The sequence below is a fragment of the Hypanus sabinus genome, chromosome 18 (assembly GCF_030144855.1).
Source record: "Hypanus sabinus isolate sHypSab1 chromosome 18, sHypSab1.hap1, whole genome shotgun sequence".
In the NCBI taxonomy this organism is placed as follows: domain Eukaryota; kingdom Metazoa; phylum Chordata; class Chondrichthyes; order Myliobatiformes; family Dasyatidae; genus Hypanus; species Hypanus sabinus.
This window is the reverse complement of record NC_082723.1, coordinates 13,633,707-13,647,196: the sequence shown is the minus strand read 5'-3', so window position 1 is coordinate 13,647,196 and position 13,490 is coordinate 13,633,707. Positions and strand designations below refer to the sequence as shown.

At 40.6% G+C, this 13,490-nt stretch overlaps 1 protein-coding gene across 2 annotated transcripts in view; it reads right to left on the bottom strand.

Annotated features, from left to right (window-relative positions):
- The window catches only part of camsap1b (calmodulin regulated spectrin-associated protein 1b), a 141,581-nt gene that overhangs the window by 17,383 nt on the left and 110,708 nt on the right, over positions 1-13,490 (bottom strand). For both annotated transcript variants that reach the window (XM_059993687.1, XM_059993688.1), the window contains exons 10-11: positions 10,157-10,241; positions 3,136-5,698 (exon numbers count right to left, since the gene is read on the bottom strand). In XM_059993687.1, coding sequence (XP_059849670.1) covers positions 3,136-5,698; positions 10,157-10,241 — 2,648 coding nt within the window. The remainder of the gene's footprint in view (positions 1-3,135; positions 5,699-10,156; positions 10,242-13,490) is intronic.

Below are 13,490 nucleotides of genomic sequence, written 5' to 3'. Positions count from 1 at the left end.
TAGATAAGCCTACAAGAGGAGAGGCTGTTCTTGATCTGGTATTCACAATTCTATCTCTTTTATCATAGCATTGGAGAGGGATAGGAACAGAAAAGACAGGAAAGTGTTTAATTGGAGTAAGGGGAAATATGAAGCTATCAGGCAGAAACTTGGAAGCATAAATTGGGAACAGATGTCCTCAGGGAAATGAACAGCAGAAATGCGGCAAATGTTCAGGGGATATTTGCGTGACGTTCTGCATAGGTACGTTCCAATGAGACAGGGATAGGATGGTAGGGTACAGGATCCATAGCGTACAAAGGCTGTTGTAAATCTAGTCAAGAAAAGCTTATGAAAGGTTCAAAAAACTAGATAATGATAGAGAACTTGAAGATTATAAGGCTAGCAGGAAGGATTTTAAGAATGAAATTAGGAGAGCCTGTAGGGGCCTTGAGAAGGCCTTGGCGAGCAGGATTAAGGAAAACCCCAAGGCATTCTACAAGTATGTGAAGAGCAAGAGGATAAGATGTGAGAGAATAGGACCAATCAAGTTTGACAATGAAAAGTGTGAATGGAACCAGAGGAGATAGCGGAGGTACTTAATGAATACTTTGCTTCAGTATTCACTATGGAAAAGAACCTTGGCAACTTACAGCTGACTGAAAAGCTTGAGCGCACACACACATTAAGAAAGAGGGTGTGCTGGAGCTTTTAATAAGCATCAAGCTGGATAAATCACCAGGACCAGACAAGATATACCCAGGCTACTATGGGAAGCGAGAAAGGAGCTTGCTGAGCTTATGGCAATGATCTTTGCATCATCAATGGGGACCGGAGAGGTTCCGAAGGAATGGAGGGTTGCAGGGACCCCTTCTCTTCATGATTTTTATAAATGACCTGGATGAGGAAGTGGAATGATGGGTTAGTAAATTTGCTGATGACACAAAGGTTGGAGTTGTTTTGGATAGTGTGGAGGGCTGACAGAGGTTATAGCAGGACATCAATAGGATGCAAAACTTGGCTGAGAAGTGGCAGGTGGAGTTCAACCCAGTAAGTGTGAGGTGGTTCATTTAGTATGTCAAATATGATGGCAGAATATAGTATTAATGGTAAGTCTCTTGGCAGCATGGAGGATCAGAGGGATCTTGGGATCTGAGAAAAATAGAGGGCTATGGGTTACCTTAGGCAATTTCTAAAGTAAGTACATGAAGAGCCTGTACTGTGTTGTAGGTTTTCTGTGTTTTTATAACCCTCTATTTTTCTAAGCTCCATGTACCTATCTAAGAGACTCTTAAAAAACCCTATTGCCTCTGCTTCCAGCAGTGCACTCCACGCACCCACCACTCTGTGTGAAAAACGTACCACTGACATCCCCTCAGTACCTATTTCCAAGCACCTTAAAACTATGCTCCCTTGTGTTAGCCATTTCAGCCCTGGGAAAAAGCCCCCGACTATCCACGTGATCAATGCCCCCCATCATCTTATACACCTCTATCAGGTCACTTCTCAATCTCCATCGCTCCAAGGAGAAAAGGCTAAGTTCACTCAACCTATTCTCATAAGGTACAGCTTTCAATCCACTCTCTCCAGATCCTTCCTGTAGTGAGGTGACTAGAACTGAACACAGTACTCCAAGTGGGGTCTGACCAAGGCCTTGTATAGCTGTAACATTACCTCATGGCTCTTGAGCTCAATCCCACGGTTGATGAATGCCAACACACCATACTTCTTAACAACACTGTCAAGCTGCTCAACAGCTTTGAGTGTCCTATCAACATGGACCCCAAAATCCCTCAGATCATTCACAGTCTCCTTTCTCTCTCTCTCTCTCTCTCTCTCCCTCTCTTCAGTGTCTTGTTACACAATTGGATGGAAACTTGGAAAATAATCAGGTATACATTCGAAGAGTGTGATAAAAACATAGATAAGAAATGTATGCAGGCACCTAGGTGGGAGTGGGCAATGCAAAGTCAGAAACTCTATGCAGGATGAAATGGAAACGAGGATTGAATATGTTGATTCAACCCTAAAAGAAACTCAGAGGGAAATGATATTCAACCCTTTGAGGTAGTTTCACCCTTCAAGCAAACTATCTTGAAATCCATTTACACGCCATGCCCTAGTAAATTTAAATTGCTTGATAAATCACTACAGAACAAGATAAAGCCAGTTTCACGCATCAAAGATTTTGGCAGGAACTGACAGCAAAAACTTCAATCTTGGAAGAAATGTGGCTCATCAAGCAGCACAATGGAGAGGCAATAGAAGGCTGTGAATGGTGAAGTGAAATGGATGGAAAACAAAACATGAAAATGAAATTCTAGTCAGTTTACATGATTGCCAAGTGAAGAGGTCAAATTCGGAGCTGACCAGGGAGCCAAGAGAAGGTCCTTCTCTAGATTGGTAGTGTAAAAAGGTGTCTGGATCAGGACAAAAACAGTGAGCAAAAATACAAGTCAGCTACATCAAATTCAGTGGAATCAAGCAAAGTAGTCCCACAAAGCTAGACAACAAAAACGTAGATAACTGTCACCCGTCTGAAAAAAACGCAAGCATCATGGAAAACAAGTCACAGTACTGTAGCAGTACAAATATCTCTTGTAGTCTTAATGTGGGAATAAAGTAATTTAAAGGTTAATGACATAGAAGAGAATACAATGAAATTCATCAATTCCCTGTATGTTCAAGTGATAACATACATCATCCAGTAAATGTAATATTTTTTTTTAAAAAAAAGCAACTCAGGGTGTTTAACAGCAAAAGGGGCATAAGTAATCTACTTCAGTTGATTTACTTTGAAGCACACTAGAATACTCTATTCAAGGTGTTTTAGACTATTCAAATTATACACTCTTGCTCCATACTCTGAAAGTTATTTCTTACTGAATTAGCACAAAAATCAGCCAATGGCATATGAGACACATCTAAATCTAATATGATGCACCACAAACTGACTTATTGATTGGGACTACATCAACAAAACCCTCAGATTTGCAGGTGATGCAACACCTTCATAACTATGCAAAGTTACATATACACTATATTTATGTTGTGCTTCATACATTCTGCAAAGAGCTTGAAATAGAAACTAGTAGGAAAAAAATCCATGATGTGCATCACGTGAAATAAAGTTCCCTAAAAATAAGTTTGACTAACCTTGAAAAAAAAGCCCAATCCAGACTTCTGATCTGATTCACAAATCACTTGGCTGGTGGAAATGCCTTGGCTTTCACATTCTTCACCTTCTGCTGGTGCCCTCAGTTCAGAGAGATCTACTTCAATAAGGTTGGCTTTGTTTTTGGATTGTTCCTCAATAGGAATGTTCTCCTTCCCTGAACTATCTGAAGAGTTAAGTGATGAGTGTTCAAGTTTGTTTGGAGTACTAATTACTGCCTCAGTGTTGATTTGATCATTGAAATAATTATAACTGTCTTTCTGAAATCCAGAGAGCACCAATGTTCGCTGGTTATTTTGTTCATATTGCTTGGCACCATCAGTATCCTTCGTCCTTTCAGAAGTGGGATCAGCAGAGTCTTTAGAAGACCTGCCATCAAAAGACCCAGCAGCAATATCCTCAGTGTCAGATTTAAGTGGCTTACTACCTGGGGAAGGTCGCAAATGGGGCAGAGTTTCTACACTGTGTGTTGGTGTAATAATACGAAAAGACGCTTGCGTTTTAGTATCCCTCGAGACTTTCAGCTCCGTTGGCCTTCCTGCCCGGGGACTTTTCAACGACATACTCCGCGGCTGCTTGCGTACAGTTGGTGATGGACTCCCACCTGTGGGTGATAATGGTTCAACAATCTGCACTGCTTGCTTGTTCTTTTGATCCAGCAGAGTACGATTGATATTTGATACAGGTGTTGTTGGTACTTGGTCCTTAAGCTTCATCAAGAGTTCCTGCTGCTGTGAAAGCTTATGCATCTCAAACTGAAGGTTGCTCAAAGTTTCATTAAGTTTTTCAATTGAACGATTGTACTCATTCACATCAAGATCTGCCATACCATCCTCATAGCAGCCATTAAAATTCATCTTGTTCTTATCAACATCAGGGCCAACTTGTGTGGATTCCTTAAACCATCGTTGTCGAACAGCAGCAATGCTCTCTTGAATATCATCCTCAGTTATTTTCTCCTGTAAATCTCTTGTCCCTAATTCATCTGCTTGTCTTAAGTAATCTTCTTGGTTTGGAAAATCTTCATCAGCTTTTGGTGGTCTAGCTACATGAGCAACAGTTTCCTCATGACTTGGACATTCTGCTCCTTTTGTGAAATGCTCAGGCTTGAGTGGTTGAGGAATCCCTTCATTCTTCCCCTTTTTAACAATATGCAAAAAAGCGGCTTTGCCAAGCTTTAGACGCTGTCTAGCAGAGAGAGCCTCCATTTTCTTTTTCTGAGCTTCAATTATCCTTCTTTTCTCCTCAAGCTGCATGTGAAGTTTAACTAGTTCTGAGGCCAGTATCTGAGCACTATCTTTGATCTGTCTACCAGGACTCTGTTCTCGTTTCTGCCTCCATGTCATCATGGGTAGGGGGCAACATTCTGACCCATCAGGTGTAGTCTTCTGAGAACTACTTGCACTTGATTTTGCCTCAGTGCTGTTAAGCCTTTGTAATTTACGTTCCGCAAAGCTGGTCATTCTAATACTGGCACTGGTCATGGACGTACTGCTAGCCTGAGAGATTGTACTCAAACAAGGGCTGGAACGTCCACTGGCATCATCTTTGTCCTCATGTTCTTTTACCTTCATATCATGATGTAATTTTCGAGATTCCTCTTCTCCACTATAACAGCTTCTTACATGTTGCTCCTCATCATCATTAACTAGATCTTGTACAGCCTCTTCCATATCCAGAATGTCTGAATCAGAATCCTGGATATTCACAGTCCATGTTGTTGTGTCACGGGGTTTACTACTGTCCATAGTAATCGTATTATTCACTGATATGTCACTGAATCCTTCTTCAGCATCACCAGTATGAAGAAAGAAACCTCCAGACTCTTCTTGCATTGAACCATCAGCACTACTGCTTGCCAAAGGCCTGAAGTTACTCATGGAAACTCCTGGTGCTTCAATGTGCCTTAAAGATTCTGTAGTGATTGGATCTGTGACTACCATGAAGTCAGAGCTGGTTATGGGAGTGAAAGTCCTGTTAATATCTGCTTCACCATTGACATTCACTGCTTTTTTGCGCATTGAAGGCAAATGTCCATCAGTTATTTTCTTTGCTGATGGAGATCTGTATTTACGTTCTCCATATTCTTCATGTTTATTAACAATGAAGAGATTTTCCTTGGCTGGTTTTAAAACAGCAGGCATTAAAGGTTCTAAGAAAAAACCACCAGTTTGGTTTCCTGCTTCAATGTCATTTTGCTTCCTTGGGGACTTTGACAGCACAAACTGATTTTGGGCTTTTGATGAAACACTTTGTAACTCAAGATTACAATTATTAACCATTCCTTCGTTTGACTTAATTATTGCCATTAGTTCTTCATCATCCTCATCTTCAATGTCCACATTTCTTAGCAAACTTTTTCCATTGCTTTCTGCAGTTGGAGAAAACAACTGAGATTGATGCTTAGGAGTTACATTGACTATATTGGATGCAAGACTGTCTTTGCTAATAGACCTGGCCAGGCTGATACTATCACCAGAAGCAACATCTATATCACTGTCAGTTGCATAGTGAAGGGCAAATGGCGTTGGTTGAGACAAAGGTCTGGGGGGATAAAAACAGAATGTCAGACAGGAGACTAAAGAGTGCACATAATACATATTTGCTGATAGATTTCACATAAATTCTGCAATAGAAACAAATGCTTGAGATACTTAGGATATCAGACAGCATCAGTGGAGAGGAAAACATTTACCATCAGGTAGAAGGTACAAGAGCCTTAAGAATCACACCACCAGGTTAAAAAAAGGTTACTGCTCCTCAACCATCTGGCTCTTGAACAAAACGGGATAACTACGCTCATTCTATTTCTAGTGTTCCCACAACCGATGGTCTCACCTTAAGGACTCCATCTTGTTATTCCATGCTTTCAATATTTATTGCTATTTAAGTATATGTGCATTTGCACAGTTTGTTGTTCAGTATTTGCACAGTATTTACAATTACTGTTCTGTAGATTTGAGAAGTGTTACCCCAGGAAAAAGAATCTCGTATGTGGTGACATACATGTACTCTTAATAAAAAATTTTACTTTGAACTTTTAAAGTTAACGTTTCAGCACAATAACCTTTCATAAAAACTCAGAATCCAAAAATTGAGAGAACATTGTGTTTTAAGTGACACGGTTGATTTGGTCCCTTTTAAGAAAGCAGTGTCTGCTAATTACAGTTGATTTAATTGACAAAACATCAATGAAGAAAAATACATGAGGATAGCACAAAGAAACCATGAGATCACTGGGGCCACTTCCAGGGGAGATACAACCTGTTTAAAAAGGACGGGTTACACCTGAACCCAAAGGGGTCCAATATCCTAGCGGGCACATTTAATAGAGTTGTTAGGGAGGGTTTAAACTAATTTGGCAGAGGGATGGGAACCAGAGTGATAGGGCTGAGGAAGGGGAGAACAGAAATAAATCAAAGATAGTGTGCAACAGACAGGAGATGAGGCTTAATCAAAGCCAGTGGTATGAGTTACCGGGCAATAGAGACGTGGTGCGGTTAAAACAGAAAGCAACAAATACGGGACTGAGAGTGTTGTACTGAATGCATGTAGCATAAGAAATAAAATGTATGATCTTGATATTCAGCTGCAGATTGGCAAGTATGACGTTGTGGCCATCTCTGAAACTTGGCTAACGGATAGCTGCCACTGGAAGCTGAACGTCCAAGGATATACAGTGTATCGGAAAGATAGGTTAGTTGGCAGAGGGGCTGATGTGGCTCTGTGTATAAGAAATAATATTAAATCATTGAAAAGAGATGACATAGGATTAGAAGGTGTAGAGTCTCTATGCGTTGAGTTAAGAAATGGCAAGGGTAAAAGGACCCTAATGGCAGTTGTATACAGGCCTCCAAACAGCAGCCAGGATGTGGATTACAAAGTACAGCAAGAGATAGAAAAGGCATATCAGAAAAGCAATGTCATGACAATCGTTGGGGATTTTAATATGAAAGTGGATTGGGAAAACCAGACCAGTAATGGCCCTCAAGAAAGAAAATTTGTAGAATATTTACGGGATGGCTTTTTAGAACAGCTTGATGTTGAGCCCATTAGGGGATTGGCTGTGCTGGATTGGGTGTTGTGCAATGACCCGGAGATAATAAGAGAGCTTAAGGTTAAGGAACCCTTTGGGAACAGTGATCAAAATATGATTGAGTTCACTTTGAAATTTGAGAGGGAAAAAATAAAATCTAATGTGTTGGTATTTCAGTGGAATAAAGGAAATTACAATGGCATGAGAGGGGAACTGGCCGAAGTTGAATGGAAAGGAACATTTGCAAGAAGGACAGCAGAGCAGTAATGGCTGGAGTTTCTGCGAAAAATGAAGGAAGTGCAAGACAGATATATTCCAAATAAGAAGAAATTTTCAAAGGGAAGGACACTACTATGGTTGACAAGTTAAGTCAGAGCCAAAGTAAAAGCAAGAGAGAGGGCATACAAAGAAGCCAGAGGTAGTGGGAAGACAGAGGATTGAGGAGTTTTTAAAAAACTTGCAGAAGGAAATTAAGGTCATTCAGAAGGAAAAGATGAATCATGAGAGGAAGCTGGAGACCAATATCAAAGAAGATACTAAAAGCTTTAAATATATAAAGGGTAAAAGAGAGTTGAGGGTAGATATGGGACCAATACTAAATGACGCTGGAGATATTGTAATGAGAGATGCAGAGATGGCAGAGGAACTGAATATGTATTTTGCATCAGTCTTCACAGTGGAAGACATCTGCAGTTTATCAGACATTCAAGAGTGTCAGGGAAGTGAAATATGTGCAGCGAAAATTACAACTGAGAAGGTGCTCAGGAAGCATAATGGTCTGAAGGTGGATAAATCTCCTGAACCTGACACACCTTCCGGTTCTGAAGGATGCAGCTGGAGATATTGCAGAAGCATTAACAATGATCTTTCAAGAATTGATAGATTCTGGCATTGTACCGGATAACTGGAAAATTGCAAATGTTACTCTGCTATTTAAGGGTGGGAGGCAGCAGAAAGTAAACTATAATCCTGTTAGCCTGACATCAGTGTTTGAGAAGTTGTTGGAATTGATTGTTAGAGATGAGATTATGGTGTACCTAGAGGCACATGACAAGATAGGCCAAAGCCAGCATGGTTTCCTGAAAGGAAGATAATGCCTGACAAACCAACTGCAATTCTTTGAGGAAATTAAAAGCAGGGTAGACAAAAGAGATGCAGCAGACATGGTGTACTTGGATTTTCAGAAGGCCTTTGACAAGGTGCCACACATGAGGCTGCTTAGCAAGGTAAGAGCCCATGGAATTATAGGGAAGTTACTAGTGTGGGTGGAGAATTGGCTGGTTGGCAGAAAACAGAGTGGGAATAAAGGGATCCTATTCTGGCTGGCTGCCGGTTACCAGTGGAGTTCCACGGGGGTCTGTGTTGGGACCATTACTTCTTACGACGTGTGTCAATGATTTGGACTACAGTATTAAGGGATTTATGGTTAAATTTGTCGATGATACAAAGGTAGGTGGAAGAGTGGGTAATATTGAGGAAACAGCCTGCAGGGAGACTTAAATAGTTTAGGGGAAAGGGCAAAAAAGTGGCAAATGAAATACAATGTTGGAAAGTGTATGGTCATCCACTTTGGTGGAAGAAATAAACAGGCAGACTATTATTTAGATGGGCAGAGAATTCAAAATGCCAAAATGCAAAGAGATTTGGGAGTCTTTGTGCAAGATACCCTGAAGGTTAACCTGCAGGTTGAAGAAAGCGAATGTAATGTTGGCATTCATTTCTAGAGGTACAGAATACAAGAGCAAGGATGTGATTTTGAGGCTCTATAAGGCACTAGTGAGACCACACTTGGGAGTATTGTGTGATGCTCTGGGCTCCTTATTTTAGAAGGAATATACTGACATTGGAGAGGGTTCAGAGAAGATTCACGAGAAAGATTCCAGGAATGAAAGGGTTACTGTAGGAGGACAATGGACAAGGGAGTCGCATAGGGAATGATCCCTGCGGAAAGTGGGGGGGGGGGGGGTAAGGGAAAGATCTGCTTGGTGGTGGGATCCCATTGGAGGTGGCGGCAGTTAAGAAGAATTATAGGTTGGACCTGTAGGGTGGCAGGTGAGGACAAAATGAACCCTATCCCTAGTGGGGTGACGGGAGGATGGGGTGAAAGCAGATGTGCATGAAATGGGAGAGATGTATTTGAGAGCAGAGTTGATGGTGGAGGAAGGGAAGCCCCTTTCTTTAAAAAAGGAAGCCATCTCCTTCATCCTGGAATGAAAAGCCTCATCCTGAGAGCCGCTGTGGCGGAAACAGAGGAATCGCGAGAAGGGAATGGCATTTTTGCAGGAGACGGTGGGAAGAGGAATAGTCCAGGTAGCTGTGAGAGTCCATAGGCTTATAGTAGATATCAGTAGATAAGCCGTCTCCAGAAAGATCAGGAAAGGGGAGGGAGGTGTTGGAAACGGAGCAGTTAAATTTGAGGGCAGGGAGAAAGTTGGAGGCAAAGTTAATGAAGTCAGCGAGCTCAGCATACATGCAGGAAACAACGCCAATGCAGTCGTCAATGTAGTGAAGGAAAAGTGGGGGATGGATACCAACCAGTAAGGGCTTGGAACATGGACTGTTCCACCAAGCCAACAAAAATTTCTAGCATCTGCAGATTTCCTCGTGTTTGTGTTCAGTCTGTACATTTTCAGTTGTCTAATATTAATTATAAACTAAAAACTAACTATTGTATTTAATAGTGAATAACTTACAATATTATATTTTTACTATTAAGAGTGATCAAAAATCAAAAAGGAGCATATCTGTAGATCATGAATGAGCTAATTCAGATAAGGCTTATTCAAGACAGAATGTAACAAAGATTGTGGACTGAGAGAACCTTTCACAGAAAAAAGCTTAGATTACCAATAATTGACATTTCTGCAATGACTTTAAAATATTTTAAAATCACAAAATAACCACTTGGTAGGATGTCCCTTCCAAGCAAAAGTAAACTATTAACTTTAAGGTATTCCTCTATCTACCTTGGTTTTTTTTCTTGCCAAGCCAACACTGAGCCTCTTGGCTGCCCATCAACTCGAGTAAGGGAATTTGAACGATGCCGGGTATCTAAACAAAAATAAAATTAATATTAAAATGCATGATGACCAAAGAAACATCGGCAGGAGCAGTTAATCCAACATTGAGACCTTGTTCTTCAAATATTTATGATCATGGCTCATCTAACTTTCACAACTCCTTTTTCATGCCTGCACTTCGCTCACCAGTCCAAAGATTTGTCTATCTCAGTGCTGAACATATTCAGTGACTCGGCTTCAACAACTCACTGGGCAGAGAATTCCAAAGAACTCTCCAGTTCAAGATGCCATTTCGAAAAGAAACATAATGTCAGCATCTATTCTGCCAGATCCTCTCCAAATTGTTTCATTCCTATAAACTCAAACCAGTACCCAAATTAATATTTTCTTTTAAAAAAAATCTCTTCATCTCTGGAATAGATTAAAGCAACCATTTTATTTGTACATATTCAGTCAAGAGTGTCTACATGCTGAAATGTAATTTATTGTAGCTAATTTGTAAACAGAATACCTTAAATATTACATTTGAAAATAAAAAACACATTTACGCACATACAGTCTATCTCACAAATCCAGTATAGATGCATTATCGAAGATAAGATGTGTCAGAGAACACACAAAAACAAATTTTGTGTTATTTGTTAAGCATTGATTGATTTGCGTTTCAAACAAACAGTAATAGCGCTGATTTTAAAAGGGTCAAAACAATTTAAAACAGCAGCTGCAAAATCAATTCACAAAATCAATTTGTGTTGAGGGCATCAATGAGTTGTGGCTGAACGAAGATCATAGTTGGGAGCTTACTATTTAAGGATACACCTTGTATGAAAAGGACTAGCAGGCAGACAGGAAGTAAAATTAATTCCTAAGAAAGAGTGACATATGATCAGAAGGTGTAGAACACTTGAGGGTAGAGTTAAGAAATTGCAAGGATAAAAAGATCCTGGAAGGAGTTATATACAGGTCTTTAAACAGTAGCTAGGATGTAGGATATAAATTACAATGGGAACTAGAAAAGGCATGTAATAGGGCAATGTTACAATAGTCATGGGGATGCCAATATGCAAGTAGATTGGTAAAATCAGGTTGGTGCTGGATCCTAAGCACTAGAATTTGTAAAATGCCTATGGGGTACCTTTTTAAGAGCAACTTGTGGTTAAGCCCAATAGAGGAAAGGCAATTCTGGACTGGTTGTCGTGTAATGAACTAGATTTGATTAGGGATCTTAAGGTAAGGGAACCTTCGGAGACAGTGATCATAATACGATAGAGTTCACGCAGTTTGAGAGGGAGAAAGTAAGTCAGACTGTGGAGGCATTAGTAACAAGAATCACTAGATCCTCAAATGGTTCTGGAGGATTGGAAAATTGCAAATGTCACTTCGCTCTTTAAGAAGAGAGAGAAGCAGAAGAAAGGAAATTATATACCAGTTAATCAGTGATAGGGAAGATGTTGGAGTCCATTATTAAGGATGAAGTTACATGATGGAGGCACATGTTAAAGGAGGTCAACGTCATCATGGTTGAATCTTGTCTGACAAATCTGTTGGAATTCTTTAAGGAAATAATAGACAGGAAAGACAAAGGAGAGTTAGTGGATGTTGTTTACTTGGATTTTCAGAAGGCCTTTAACAAAGTGCTACACATGGGGCTGTTTAACAAGAGTCGATAGTATGACACAAAAGATACTAGCATGGATAGAAGAAAGGCAAGAGGCAAAGAGTTGGAATAAAAGTACCCTGTTCTGTTTTTAAGTGTATTTGTTGACATACCAAATCTCTTCAAACTCCTAATGAAGTACAACCACTGTCTTGCTTTCTTTATAACTACATCAATTTGTTGGGACCAGGTTAGATCCTCAGAGATCTCGACACCCAGGAACTTGAAACTACTCACTCTCTCCACTTCTGATCCCTCCGAGGATTGGTATGTGTTCCTTCGTCTTACCCATCCTGAAGTCCACAATCAGTTCTTTCATCTTATTGATGTTGAGTGCCAGGTTGTTGCTGCAACACCACTCCACTAGCTGACTCGCTTCTGTATGCCCTCTCATCTCCATCTGAGATTCTACCAATAATGGTTGTATGATCAGCAAACTTATTGATGGCATTTGAGCTATGCCTAGCCACACAATCAATGGTATAGAGAGTAGAGCAGTGGGTTAAGCAGTGACTAACCTCTCAAAGCATTTCATCACTGTCGATGTGAGTGCTACTGGGCGATAGTCATTGAGGCAGCCCACATTATTCTTCTTAGGTACTGGTATAATTGTTGCCTTTTTGAAGCAAGAGGACTTCCACTCACAGCAGTGAGAGGCTGAATACTCCTGCCAGTTGGTTGGCACAATTTTTTTGAGCCTTACCAGGTACTCCATCGGGAGCTTCTGCCTCGTGAGGGTTCACCCTCTTTAAACACAGTCTTAACGTCGGCCTGTGAGACAGCGACCACTGGGACATCAGGTGCAGCAGGGATTTTCACAGTTGTATTTCCAGTTGTATTTTCCCTTTCAAAGCAGGCATAGATGGTGTTGAGTTCATCTGGTAGTGAAGCATCGCAGCCATTCATGATATTGGGTTTCGCTTTGTAAGAATTAATGTCTTGCAAACCCAGCCAGAACCGTCGTACATCCGATGTCATTTGAAATTGTCTCTTCATCCTTGAAATAACCCTCCACAAATCATACCTGGTTTTCTGGTACAGACCTGGATCGCCAGACTTGAATGCCACAGATCTAGCCTTCAGCAGATGACGTACCTCCTGGTTCATCCACAGCTTTTGGTTTGAGCATGTACAGAAAGTCAATATTCGGATGATATATCAATGATCTGGATCATGGAAATGAGGTCTTTGTGGCCAAGTTTGCAGACAATACAAAGATAGGTGGAGGGGCAGGTAGTGCTGAGGAAGCAGGCAGTCTGCAGTGGATTTCGACAGATTGGAAGAATGGGCAAATAAGTGGCAGATGGAATATAATGTAGCAAGGTGCACAGTCATGCACTTTGATAGAAGGAATAAAGGGGTACACTATTTTCTAAATGGGGAGAAAGTTGAGTCAGTGATAAGGAAGACAAATGGAATGTTAGCATTCATTTTGAGAGAACTAAAATATAAGAGCAAGGATGTAATGCTGAGGCTTTATATAGGCATAGGTCAAAACGTACTTTTGACCCCTTATCCAAGAAAGATTGGAGATGGTTCAGAGGGGGTTCACAAGAATGATTCCAGGAATGAAAGGTTTAACATATGAGGAGTGTTTGATGTCTCTGGGCCCATATTCACTGG